This window comes from Gobius niger (genome assembly GCF_951799975.1).
Source record: "Gobius niger genome assembly, chromosome: 22".
In the NCBI taxonomy this organism is placed as follows: domain Eukaryota; kingdom Metazoa; phylum Chordata; class Actinopteri; order Gobiiformes; family Gobiidae; genus Gobius; species Gobius niger.
In genome coordinates, this window is record NC_136873.1 from 4,259,730 (window position 1) to 4,274,133 (window position 14,404).

The 14,404-nt window shown below is 34.4% G+C and overlaps 1 protein-coding gene across 1 annotated transcript; it reads left to right on the top strand.

Moving 5' to 3' along the window:
* Positions 1 to 3,158: 3,158 nt before the first annotated feature.
* Positions 3,159 to 8,950, top strand: ccdc82 (coiled-coil domain containing 82; the record flags this gene model as incomplete). Its single annotated transcript, XM_079581162.1, has 3 exons — positions 3,159 to 3,334; positions 5,662 to 5,992; positions 8,645 to 8,950. Exons 1-3 carry the CDS (start codon positions 3,180 to 3,182, stop codon positions 8,948 to 8,950), a joined length of 792 nt encoding a protein of 263 aa, XP_079437288.1. The 5' UTR covers positions 3,159 to 3,179.
* Between the last annotated feature and the right edge of the window lie 5,454 nt (positions 8,951 to 14,404).

Here is a 14,404-nt window from a genome sequence, read left to right on the forward strand (position 1 = left end):
GATGGAATAACCTGGTCATCCTGGATGTTCAGCTCGTCAGCAGATCTCCTTCTTTGGTTGTAATGTTACAGAACCTAGACCTACATGTGTTCAACTGCAGGTGGATGAGATCAAACTTGTAATGAATCATATGCGGTGTCAAAAGTAGAAAAAAGTGTTACTAATTTCAATAAATCAATGAATTTTTTCCAGGTTTTAGTTGTGGTTTTGATGTTTTCTTGTTTTTATTATAAAACTTGAATTTATTTCAGTTACATAAAGTCATTCTGATCAAAAACATTGCAATGATAAGGTAAAAAAAAACACATTAGGCTTTTTTATCATTATTATCTTTTCCCCTCCTTCTTTCCCTCCCTTATTCACGGTATGTATGTGTGAGTGCATTTCTGTTGTTTTTCACTCTATCTTTTTTTGCTCATTCCTTTATTATATTCCTTTACTCTTTTCTCTTCTACTGTCCTTTTCTTTTTTCTTCCAATCTTTTTCTTTATAAACTTATGTGCTACTGCTTCTTCTCTTCTCTCCTAGCAGATGGGGGGGAGGGATCATGGGTGGGAAGGGAGGTGGGAAAGGGTTTAGAGAATGGATTAGAGACAGGATAGGAGACCTGAGTGGTGGGGACATTTTTTATTATTATTATTGTTTTTTTTTTTTTTTCAGACCAATATTCTGTCCTCAAATCCTGCCTGTGTGATTTTTTGTTTGTTTTTTAATGCTAATAAAAATAACACATTAAAGAGACTAGATGCAAGTTGGTCATTTTATGCTCACTGCTGCCACCTCAGGTCTTTCTCGTAACTGCACCTTCTATATTAAGCTCGTGCATGACGGCACTTCAGACCCAAATTAACTCCTTTCTGAGTGACAGTGCAGGATTTTAGAGGCAGTTGTGGTGAACAGGTCTGAGCTCATTCTACACATTAGGATATGGCTGGAACATGTAGGGGGATGTATAGTCCAAACATGTAAAATAAAAGTGCCTAAGACAGAAGAGCCACCTGCATCAGATATGCTACTTTAAAAAAAAAAAAAAGTTGTCTTATTGGTGTTGACCTATGCATGTCCGAAATAAAGGTATTAAATGAATGGTGCAAAAATGTAAGCCTTAAAGCTGGGGTGCCTGACTTCTTGTTGTAGGGTAAATGTATTTTTTCCATCCCCTGTTTGGCATCATAGTATGTTGTAAACACAGACCTTGTTGTCTTCACCTAAAGTTTTATTGAGCAATGGAATACAGAAGTAGAATGTAAATCTAAATGTATTTTGGGGGGTGGTCTCCCCTGCTTCACTTGTACACAGGGGTGGACTGGGACTGAAAAACAGCCCTGGACTCTGACCAGCCAGGCCCAAATTTGCATAAATACGTACTTCTAAAATAACATATTTTAACCTCTTACCCCCCACCTTAACAAAGTGCATTTTCTCCAGTTCGGCTTTTCCCAAATCCAAAAGCCTCTAGACTGGAGAGCCTCATTTGAAGGCTCTCCGTGCGTTTTTGTCACTTTTTTGTGTTTTTTTTGTTTTTCATTGTTGGGTTTTCATGTCACTGTTTGAACAGGAAAAATCGGATAACCCAGCTTTAAAAGTATTGAATTTTATTTTAAAAATGTTGTAAAATGAAGACAATGCTCACCTTTTTTACGCATGAGTTAACCTCTTACCACCCGCCTAAACCAAATGCATTCTGTCCTCTTTTGGCTGTGTAACACCTCATTTGAAAGCTAAGACCCACACATTATTTTTTTTCATTTTTGTCACATTTTTGTTGTGTTTTTGTTGAATTTTTGTCACTTTTTGTTGAATTTTTGTCATTTTTGTGTGGAGTTTTTGTCACATTTTGTTGAGTTTTTGTCACTTTTTGGTTGAGTTTTTGTCATTTTTTTGTTGAATTTTTGTAAAATTTTTGTCATTTTTTTGTTGAATTTTTGTCACTTTTAGTTGAGTTTTTGTCACATTTTGTTGAATTTTTGTCATTTTTTTGTTGAATTTTTGTAAAATTTTTGTCATTTTTTTGTTGAATTTTTGTCACTTTTAGTTGAATTTTTGTCACATTTTTGTTGAATTTTCGTCACTTTTTGGTTGAATTTTTGTCACTTTTTGTTGAATTTTTGTCACTTTTTGGTTGAATTTTTGTCACATTTTTGTTGAATTTTCGTCACTTTTTGTTGAATTTTTGTTGAATTTTTGTCACATTTTTGTAGAATTTTTGTCACATTTTTGTAGAATTTTTGTTGAATTTTTGTTGAATTTTTGTTGATTTTTTGTCACTTTTTGTTGAATTTTTGTCACTTTTTTTGTTGAATTTTTGTTGAATTTTTGTTGAATTTTTGTCATTTTTTGGTTGAATTTTTGTCACTTTTTTTGTTGAATTTTTGTCACATTTTTGTTGAATTTTTGTTGAATTTTTTGTCACTTTTTGTTGAATTTTTGTCATTTTTTGTTGAATTTTTGTCCTTTTTTTGTTGAATTTTTGTTGAATTTTTTGTCACTTTTTGTTGAATTTTTGTCATTTTTTGTTGAATTTTTGTCCCTTTTTTGGTAGAATTTTTGTCACTTTTTGTTGAATTTTTGTCACTTTTTGTTGAATTTTTGTCTTTTTTTTGTTGAATTTTTGTCACTTTTTGTTGAATTTTTGTCACTTTTTTGTCACATTTTTGTCTTTTTTTTGTTGAATTTTTGTCACATTTTTTATTGTTGAATTTTTATTGAATTTTTGTTGAATTTTTTGTGTTAGACTGATAGTCTGAAACACATTCAACTGCAGTTCTACATAAAAAGACGCGAGCCGGCGCACCACCAGAGGGCGCCCTTTGCGTCCGCTCAGACGCGTCACCAGCGCAGAAGGAGAGCGCGCGCACAATAACAAGGCTAACCCCCTAGCATAGCGCCGCGCATCCTCCACGGGCTGCTGCGAACACCTCCAGAAAAACCACCCCAAATGCTCGCAATGTGACGATTCCGGGGGGGGGACGCTCGCGCAGCAGAGGTTTTTACGCATCACATGTTTTAGGACGACGGCGGGAGGAGGCACGGGGGCATCTTCTTCGTGTGCGTCAGAGCGCCGCGAACCTTTCTGAAGCGCGAGAGGTTCCATGTCGTAGTCGTGAAATCAAAACTCCCCCACCTCGGACCCCCTGTCAGTTGTGTAAGCGTGCACGCGGGAGAGCCTGCCTTCAGCCATGGAGAGCCTCTACAAGCGCAAAATGTTCGCGTCTATGCGCAAGACCAAAGTGGCGGCCAAGCGGCAGATCGGGCTGCCCGCCTCCATCCTGGACGACAGCGACGAGGGCTCGTTCTCCTCGTCCTCGTCGGGCTCCGAGTCCGAGTACCGCAGGTCAGTGGGGCTGCTCCGGGGCCTCTGTCTGCAGGGGGGGAGGGAGGGGGGGGGGGTTAACCTCCTGTCCCACCTACAGTGTCCCCCCTTTAGCCAGTGCGCGCGCATTACAGGCTCTGCAGGTGAATGGAGAGGGCGCGGGTAGACACTGGAAACTTGTACTGTGTATTATTGACGTAGGCTATGAGAAAAGTATGCATATTACAGGAAGTTTTTAGTTCATTTTTAAGTGGGTTTAAATGTAAGGACACATCATTTTTTGTTAATTTTTTTTATCACATTTTAGTCAATTTTTGTCATTTTTTGGTCAATTTTTTATCACATTTTTGTCATTTTTTTGTCATTTTTTGTCCATTTTTTAGTCACATTTTTGTCAGTTTTTTTTGTCTTTTTTTGTCATTTTTTGTCATTTTTTTGCCACATTTTTGTCCATTTTTTATCACATTTTTGTCCATTTTTTGTCAATTTTTAGTCGCATTTTTGTCAATTTTTTGTCTTTTTTTGTCAATTTTTTTGTCTTTTATTGTCAATTTTTTATCACATTTTTTTCGTCACATTTCTGACATTTTTTGGTCAATTTTGTATCACATTTTTGTCATTTTTTCGTCATTTTTTTGTCATTTTTTTCGTCACATTTCTGACATTTTTTGGTCATTTTTTGGTCTATTTTTTATCACATTTTTGTCACATTTTTGTTAATTTTTTATCACATTTTAATCATTTTTTTGGTCATTTTTGTCAATTTTTTTGTCATTTTTTTGTCAATTTTTTGTAATTTTTTTATCACATTTCTGTCATTTTTTCGTCACATTTTTGACAATTTTTTTGTCTTTTTTTGTAATTTTTTGTACATTTTTTATCACATTTCTGACATTTCTTTGTCATTTTTTTGTCAAATTTGTATCAATTTTTTGTCACATTTTTGTAATTTTTGTAATTTTTTTGTCTTTTTTTTTGTCCATTTTTTGTCCATTTTTTATCACATTTTTGTCCATTTTTTTTGTCTTTTTTTGTTGTGTGATATAGACTGGTGCTATATGACTGAAAAAAGCATAATACCCCCTCTTTAATAAAGAAGCTGCAGTTACACATGTGACCTGAGGTGGCAGTAGTGAGTATAAAATGGCTAACTTGCATCTAGCCCCTTTAAGAATGAGGGGGGAAAAAAGTGGAAATATTGGGGAAGTTATTTATGTTTTTAAAGAAAAATGGTGCAAAATTGTAAAAAGTGACTCCTGCTCTTTTACTTCCCACAACCTTTGAACGCCTCATATACATACACTTGTGTGGTTTTGTTGAATTTTTGTCACTTTTTGTTGAATTTTTGTCATTTTTTGTTGAATTTTTGTCACTTTTTGGTGGAGTTTTTGTCGTTTTTTTGTTGAATTTTTGTCACATTTTGTTGAATTTTTGTCACATTTTTGTAGAATTTTTGTCACAGTTTTGTAGAATTTTTGTCACATTTTTGTAGAATTTTTGTCACTTTTTGTTGAATTTTTGTCACATTTTTGTAGAATTTTTGTCACATTTTTGTAGAATTTTTGTCACTTTTTGTTGAATTTTTGTCACATTTTTTTTGAAAGAATCAGGTTTAATTTTAGTTTTTTGAACGCCTCATATACATACACTTGTGTGTTTTTGTTGAATATTTTTCACTTTTTGTTGAACTTTTGTCACTTTTTTTTTAATTTTTGTCACTTTTTGGTTGAGTTTTTGTTATTTTTTTGTTGAATTTTTGTCTCATTTTTGTAGAATTTTTGTCACATTTTTGTTTAATTTTTGTCTCATTTTTGTAGAATTTTTGTCACATTTTTGTAGAATTTTTTTCACTTTTTGGTTGAGTTTTTGTTGATTTTTTGTCATTTTTTTGTTGAATTTTTGTCACATTTTTGTTGAATTTTTTTCACTTTTTGTTGAATTTTTGTCACATTTTTGTTGAATTTTTGTCTCATTTTTGTAGAATTTTTTTCACTTTTTGTTGAATTTTTGTCACTTTTTGTTGATTTTTTTGTCTCATTTTTGTTGAATTTTTGTCACATTTTGTTGATTTTTTGTCACATTTTTTGGAAAGAATCAGGTTTAATTTTAGTTTTTTGAACGCCTCATATACATACACTTGTGTGTTCTTCATGAAAATTAAAAAAGACCTGGGGGCTCCCTGTATATTGGATTATTAAACAAACGACATGGTCATTTCATGAGGATTTCAGCTGCATCAGAACAAGTCGCTCAGATGTTTCTTTTGTAAATTTCTGTCATAATGCCAAAGTCTGACTGTGTAGAGATATTCATTCATCATGGACCAATGAATAAATGAATGTGTGCAGCTCTCAGGAGGAGGACAGCGACTCCGCGGCCAGCTCCAGCGACCACAGCCGCTCGGTGACCCGGAAGAAGCGCTCCTTCCTGGCCCGGGACAGCACGTCCTCGTCGTCCAGCTCGGAGGAGTCGGAGGAGGAGGACGCGCCCAAACGCTCGGCCCGCTCGGCCAAGCGGAGCCGCGTGCAGAGGAACCACGAGTCCGACTCCGACGCCGCCGACAACCCCAGGGAGGAGGCGCCGGAGAAGGCCAAGCGGCGCCAGAGACACAACAAGCTGCTGGCCCTGTCCCGCAGGATCAAGGCGGGCGTGCCCCGGCGCAGGAGCCGCCTCAAGCAGGTACATCGTCAAGGGACTCACCGGGCTCGAGACTTTAGATAGTAGTGCTTCAAAATGGGTTGAAAAAGTATCTGTACACCTTAAACACACACACAATCGTCAAGTGAAGTAGAAATCTGAAGTGGGGTGTGCTAAAGTATCTACAGTAAGTACACTCTTTCATTTTAGTGCAACCAACTGCCTGAGGATTTCTGAATGATCACATGTTGACCCCAATGACTAAATAGAGTCGACCTGTGTGTAATCTAATGTCAGTTCAAATACAGCTGATCTGTGGTGGTCTCAGAGGTCAGTTAACCTCTTAACTCCCGCCTGAACCGAGAGATCTTTTTCCTCACGTCATCAGATTTTTTTTCATCATGTTTTTGTTGGGTGTTCAACTCATTTTTGTAGCTTTTTTGTGGGGTTTTTTTGTCATTTTTTGGTCCATTTTTAGCCAATTTTTTATCACATTTTTGTCACATTTTTGTCATTTTTTGGTCCATTTTTTGCCAATTTTTTGTCACATTTTTGTCACATTTTTGTCATTTTTGGGTGAATTTTTTGTCCATTTTTTATCACATTTTTGTCATTTTTTCGTCACATTTTTTTGTCAATTTTTTGCCAATTTTTTTGTCACATTTTTTGTCATTTTTCTGTCATTTTTTGTCATATTTTTGTCATTTTTTGTCATTTTTTTGGTAATTTTTTTGCCAATTTTTTGTCAAATTTTTGTCATTTTTTTGTCCATTTTTTGCCAATTTTTTATCACATTTTTGTTATTTTTTCGTCACATTTTTTTGTCAATTTTTTGTCCTTTTTTGGTCCATTTTTTGTCCATTTTTTGTCACATTTTTGTCATTTTTTGGTCATTTTTTGGTCGATTTTTTAATCAAATTTTTGGTATTTTTTCGTCAAATCTTTGTCCATTTCTTGTGACATTTCCATCATTGTTTTTGTCTCAGTTTTGTTGCTATTTTCACACCTTTTTTCCAGAAGCTTTTGGACTGGGGTAAAGCTGGAGAAAATGTGCTCGGTTCAGGTGGGAGTTAAGGGGTTAAGAGACTATCGTGCATGATCGTGCTCTGTGGAGCGGGTCACACTGTTGTTAATGCAGGCTAGCTGATACCATAGACATGCGCTAGCCTTGCCATTAGCAACACTCTGGATATCCAGCAAATGAGGCCCTATGTCAAAAATCCTAAAATATCCCTTTAGCTCGGGGGAGGTAGAGATACTTTTGTACTCCCCACTAGGGCTGCTCGATTATTGAAAAAATAATAATCACGATTATTTTTGTCATAATTGAAATCACGATTATTCAAACGATTATTTGTTGCCTTTAAAAAAATCCATCAAAAAAGTGACAAAAATCCATCAAAAAAGTGACAAAAATCCATCAAAAAAGTGACAAAAATCCAGCAAAAAAAGGACAAAAATCCATCAAAAAAGGACAAAAATCCATCAAAAAAGGACAAAAATCCAGCAAAAAAAAGACAAAAATCCATCAAAAAAGGACAAAAATCCAGCAAAAAAAAGACAAAAATCCATCAAAAAAGGACAAAAATCCATCAAAAAAATGACAAAAATCCATCAAGAAAAGGACAAAAATCCATCAAAAAGGACAAAAATCCATCAAAAAAAGGACAAAAATCCATCAAGAAAAGGACAAAAATCCATCAAAAAAGGACAAAAATCCATCAAAAAAAGGACAAAAATCCAGCAAAAAAAAGACAAAAATCCAGCAAAAAAAAAGACAAAAATCCAGCAAAAAAAATTACAAAAATTCATCAAAAAAAGGACAAAAAAAGAAAAAAATCCAGCAAAAAATGGACAAAAATCCAGCAAAAAAATGACAAAAATTCATCAAAAAAAGGACAAAAAAAGACAAAAATCCATCAAAAAATGGACAAAAATCCATCAAAAAAAGGACAAAAATCCATCAAAAAAGGACAAAAATCCATCAAAAAAAGGACAAAAATCCATCAAAAAAGTGACAAAAATCCATCAAAAAAGTGACAAAAATCCATCAAAAAAGTGACAAAAATCCATCAAAAAAGTGACAAAAATCCATCAAAAAAGTGACAAAAATCCATCAAAAAGTGATAAAAATCCATCAAAAAAAGGACAAAAATCCATCAAAAAAAGGACAAAATTCCATCAAAAAAGTGACAAAAATCCAGCAAAAAAAGTGACAAAAATCCATCAAAAAAGTGACAAAAATCCAGCAAAAAAAGACAAAAATCCAGCAAAAAAAAGACAAAAATCCATCAAAAAAGACAAAAATCCAGCAAAAAAAGTGACAAAAATCCAGCAAAAAAGTGACAAAAATCCATCAAAAAAATTGCAAAAATCCATGAAAAAAATGACAAAAATCCATCAAAAAAATGGCAAAAATCCATCAAAAAAAGGACAAAAATTAAAAATTAGAAAAAAAATGTAAAAAATAAAATAAATTTTTTTTTAAAAATTGAAAAATAAAATTATAATCGTTTTTTTGCGATTATGCTAATTTTGTAATCGTTTACTGTTGTAATCGAAATCGTAATCGAATTTCGATTAATTGCACAGCCCTACTCTCCACTTTTCAGTTCAAGTTCAAAATCATGTATACATTTCATATCTTTGACTACATTTACCCGGCACTGAAGTTCACACTAACATCTCTTTCAGGACACGGATGAAGACCAAGAGTCCCGAGAAGAAGTCAAAGAAGACGGCGTCAAGAAGGCGAGAGGAAGAGACAAGGAGACGAGAGGAGGAGACGAGGAGACGAGAGGAGACGAGGAGACGAGCGACGAAGACAAGGAGGCAAGTGGAGACGAGGAGGCAAGTGGAGACGAGAAGGCGAGCGGAGACGAGAAGGCGAGGGGAGGAGACCCGGAGGAAACGAGGAAAGGTAACGGGGAGACGGAGGAGCCCACAAAGGAGGAAGACAATGAGGCGGCGGCGGGAGACCACGAGGAGGAGACGGTGTGAACTGTCAGGCCTCAGACTGTGCTCGGATCGGCTCCCGACGAGGTCTTCGTAGGACGCCATGATTTTCTTTTTTTCAGCAGTTGTTTTGTAAAAGCAACACGTCGATCGAATCCCTCCAGTGTTTCACGAAATACGGCTTTCATTTCGAATCCTTTTTGTCTGTTGCAAATGGACTCTAAATATCTAACAATTACAATAGTGATACCTGTAACCGTAGGCAACCCTTTTTTTTTATTTCCCCGCGGAAACGGCACAAAGATGGATGGATGGATGGATGGGCTCCCACGTCGAACAGTTCTAATCAGGTAATCTCAATGTAAAGGGTTCAAATCGTGACTTTTTCCTGTTATCGGCGCCTTTTCAAAGACATTTCACCGTTCAAGAGACAAAATATTCTTGTTTTGAATTCTTAAGGCGAGACACTGCAGGTGAATAGGTAAAAAATGTATATTTACAGATATTAATTTGAAACTTTTGCTGTCGATCACTGGCATAAATGTGAGAATAAAATACATGGCAAGTTTTCTGATATTTTATCTTTTCATATAAGAACAAGGTGTTTTATGCCTAAAAATGCCCCAAATTTTCCATCTTTTCGGCTACATTCAAATTTATGGTTTAATTTTATTGATAAATGAGTTGCCAAGACTTTCTCAGAGGGGATTTTGGATTTCTTGTTTAGTTTTAAAATAAGCTGTTTTTTTAGTGGAAAAAATTGTAAAAAATGTAATTTTCGCCTCATTTTTTGACATTCAAAACTCAATAAATGGGGGTTAGGGATTAAATAATAAAAAAAATCCCTCTGACAAAATGTGACAAAAAAATTACAAAAATGTGACAAAAAATGACAAAAAATTGACAACAAAATTGGCAAAAAAGTGACGAAAAATGGATGAAAATGTGGCAAAAATGTCACAAGAAATTGACAAAAAATGGCCGAAAAAATGACAAAAATGTGACCAAAAAATGACAAAAAAAATTGATAAAAAATTACAAAAATGTGACAAAAAAATTGGCAGAAAAATGGATGAAAATGTGGCAAAAATGTCACAAAAATGTCACAAGAAATTGACAAAAAATGGACGAAAAAATGACAAAAATGTGACAAAAAACTGACACTGAAACTGAATATTGTAAATATTGTAAAAAAAAACCTGAAAAAATTGAGTTTTGCCTGCAGTGTCTCCCCTTAAATGCCATGGCAACAGTCCCCACAAGGGCTAGGTACTGGGTACTTTAACGATAATTGGTTTTCTGATGCCTACACTAAAATATTTGTCATCTAGAACTAGAAAGCGGATCAATAATGTGGGGACGTGCACATTTACAATATTGTCAAGAAATGTGTGAGAAATGGGGAATAATTTGTGAGAAATTACGAAAAATACGGGAAACAAATTAGGAAAACAAGCAAAATGGAGGGGAAAATCTGTTGTTTGAGCTGAAACAACAAAGTCTCTTCCTTCGATTCTGTCCCTGGACAATCTCGGATCTGAAGATGGAAGATTTTTTTGAATTTTTTCCATACTGGTCGTATCTAAACTTTTTTTTTCCGAAACTGTGCAGTATCTGTGAGAGACGAAGAGCCGAAATGTTCAACCTTGACCCTGTGAAGAGCCGCAAAGGCACCGCCCATCCGCGAGACCCAGGGGCGGGTAGTTTATTGTGATTAAATCTAATGTAATTATTATATTTAAATCACAATGAACTAAAATGTATGCCCGCCCTTTTTCTTTTCAATAATTGTATTCGATTTAATGCGTTTACTCCTCACCAAGATTCAATTTATATGAAATAAACTGACATTTTCTGCTGTTCTGCTCTGACTGGGACAACATTTGATTTATTTATTAACACCATTATTATTTTGTTCTTTTTCCTTCAATGCTGGAGTATGTTTGTGTGTGGGGGGGCCCTGCCCACTGAGCCCCCTCCTCTGATTCACCCCTGGCCCGTGCACTCAGTGCCTGCAGCTCGGTCCTGACTCGAACTTTAATCAGGAGCCTCTGGAGATCCTGGTTTATGTTGCATTTACGGTCACACATGTGGAAGGAAAGTCAGTGAAGCATCTTAAGCTTCTTTAGAGCTCATCTTTTTTTATTTACTCACTGATTTTGATCTGTTTCTGTGAATGTGAGGCCAAATTTCATCAATAAAGAGTGGTCGGAAACTTGAGAAGCACAGAAGCTGATCCCAGTGCCACGACGAAAACAATGATGGAAATGTGACAAAAAAGTGGCAAAAATGTCACAAAAAAGTCACAAGAAATTGACAAAAAATGGAAGAAAAAGGGACAAAAATGTGACAAAAAAGGGAGAAAACATTGACAGAAATGTGACGAAAAATTGATGAAAAAGTGGCAAAAATGTCACAAAAAAGTCACAAGAAATTGACAAAAAATGGAAGAAAAAGGGACAAAAATGTGACAAAAAAATTACTAAAATGTGACAAAATCTCAACCAAAAAGTGACAGAAATTTGACAAAAATTTGACAAAAAATCAAGAAAAACTTGACAAAAATTTGACAAAAATGTGACAAAAATTCAACAAAAAATTGACAAAAAATTGACAAAAATTCAAGAAAAATTCGACAAAAATTCGACAAAAAATGTGACCAAAAAAATGACAAAATTTTGATTAAAAAATGGACAAAAAAATGACAAAAATGTTACAAAAAATTACAAAAAGTGATTAAAAAATTACAAAAATGTGACAAAATCTCAACCAAAAAGTGACAAAAATTCAACAAAAATGTGACAAAAATTCAACAAAAACTCGACAAAAATTCAACAAAAATGTGACAAAAATTCTAGAAAAACTCGACAAAAATTCTACAAAAAATGTGACAAAAAAATTGACAAAAATTTGATTAAAAAATTGACAAAAAATGACAAAAATGTGACAACAAATTACAAAAAATGTGATTAAAAAATTTACAAAAATGTGCTACAAATTTGACCAAAAAAAATTGACAAAAATGTGACAAAAGATGACCAAAAAGTTACAAAAATGAGTTGAACACCCCCAGTGCCACGACCTGCCTGACTGTCGTTTAACCTGCGTTTGAGTGAGCTTTTACACACCGCCTCGAAAAGGAGAGTGAAACGGACTCTCATTCATGCGTGTAGAGATGGGAAACAGGGTCTGTAGGATGTTTGGTCAATGTTCTTAAAGACTGTTACAGTTTATGGGAAATATGTACCAATTCTTATGCAAAGAGCTGCATTGTGTTAACCCCTTAACTCCCACCTGAACCGAGCACATTCTCTCCAGTTTGGTTTTACCCCAGTCCTAAAGCTTCTGGAAAAAAGCTGTGAAAATAGCAACAAAAGTGAGACGAAAACAATGATGGAAATGTGACAAAAAAGTGAGAAAACATTGACAAAAAAGTGACGAAAAATTGATGAAAAAGTGGCAAAAATGTCACAAGAAATTGACAAAAAATTGAAGAAAAAGTGACAAAAATGTGACAAAAAATTACAAAATGTGATTAAAAATATAACCAAAAAGTGACAAAAATTCAGCAAAAATGTGACAAAAATTAAAGAAAAACTCAACAAAAAAGTGACAAAAATGTGACAAAAATGTGCCAAAAATTCAACAAAAAAGTGACAAAAATGTGACAAAAATTCAACAAAAAAGTGACAAAAATGTGACGATAATTCAACAAAAATGTGACAAAAATTCAACAAAAAAGTGACAAAAATGTGACAAAAATTAAAGAAAAACTCAACCAAAAAGTGACAAAAATTCAACAAAAATGTGACAAAAATAAAATAAAACATATAAAAGGTTACACAACACAGCAAAAAAATGACAAAATGTGATTTTTTTTAAAAATGACAAAAAATGTGACCAAAAAATTGATTAAAAAAATGACAAAAATTTGACAAAAAATTACAAAAAATGCGGTAAAAAAATTACAAATTGTGCTAAAGAAATTGACAAAAAAGTGACAAAAATGTGACAAAAAGTGACAAAAAGTGACAAAAAAGTTACAAAAAAGAGTTGAATACCCAACAAAAAAATGCTGGGAAAAAAATCTGATGACGTGAGGAAAAAGCTCCTCTCGGTCCAGGCGGGAGTTACGAGGTTAAACACACCCATCATGCAAAGAGCTGCGTGTTCACCGCCCCTTCACACTGGTATCGTTCTTGGTATCGCCCAGCCCGAGTCTCCACATGTCTTCACACATGTATGTCTGCTTCTGTTTGTGTGTGCCAGAACATGTGCAGATCAAGAGGAAACTCAGACTAGACTTTTCTCCACTAGGGGGCAGGCGTGACCCAGAATCTATGAAGGACTCAAAACTGGAGCCTCAACAATCCCTCTCGTGGAAACTGAAATCCAAACATGCCTCTCAATTCTGTTGACTTGTTTTCATCTTTTGGATGAAGGGATAAGGCGGCGCAAGTGCTTTTGTGGTTCTTTCTAGCAAGGAGTACTAACCACAGGAAGGAATTTAGAAACGTGATGCTAACTTCCAAGGAGCTAAACTGTTTCCTGTCCTTATTTTATTCCTATGGGGGTTTAGCCATGTCCCTTTGAAATAAATGTAAATAGGCGTCTTTCAAACGAGGCAGTAGGACACGGGTCAGTGGTGTGGAGACATTCAGGTCCTCACGGGGACAATAAGTATTTATTTTACAGCTGTTGAACCCCTTAACTCCCACCTGAACTGAGCACATTTTCTCCAGTTTGGCTTTACCCCAGTTCAAAAGCTTCTGGGAAAAAGCTGTGGAAATAGCAACAAAACTGAGACGAAAACAATGATGGAAATGTGACAAAAAAGTGAGAAAACATTGATGAAAAAGTGATGAAAAAGTGGCAAAAATGTCACAAGAAATTGACAAAAAATAGAAGAAAAAGTGACAAAAATGACAAAAGACAAAATGTGATGAAAAAAAATTACAAAGATGTGACAAAAACATGACAAAAAATTGCTAAAAAATGACAAAAATTTGATTAAAATTTGACAAAAAAATTTTACAAAAATTTGACCAAAAAATGACAAAAATGACCAAAAAAGTAAAAAAAAAATGAGTTGAACAACCAACAAAAAAAATGATGGAAAAAAATTAATTATTATAACGAAAACAATGATGGAAATGTGACAAAAAAGTGAGAAAACATTGACAAAAAAGTGACAAAAAATGGAAGAAAAAGTGACAAAAATGTGACCAAAAAATGACAAAAAAATGCTACAAAAATTGATTTAAAAAAATGACAAAAATGTGAGAAAAAATGACAAAAAAATGGCAAAAAAGTTACAAAAATGAGTTGAACAACCAACAAAAAATGATGGAAAAAAATGAATAATTATAACGAAAACAATGATGGAAATGTGACAAAAATGTGACAAAAAAATGACAAAATGTGATGAAAAAAAATTACAAAAATGTGACAAAATCTCAACCAAAAAGTGACAAAAATTCAAGAAAAATGTGACAAAAA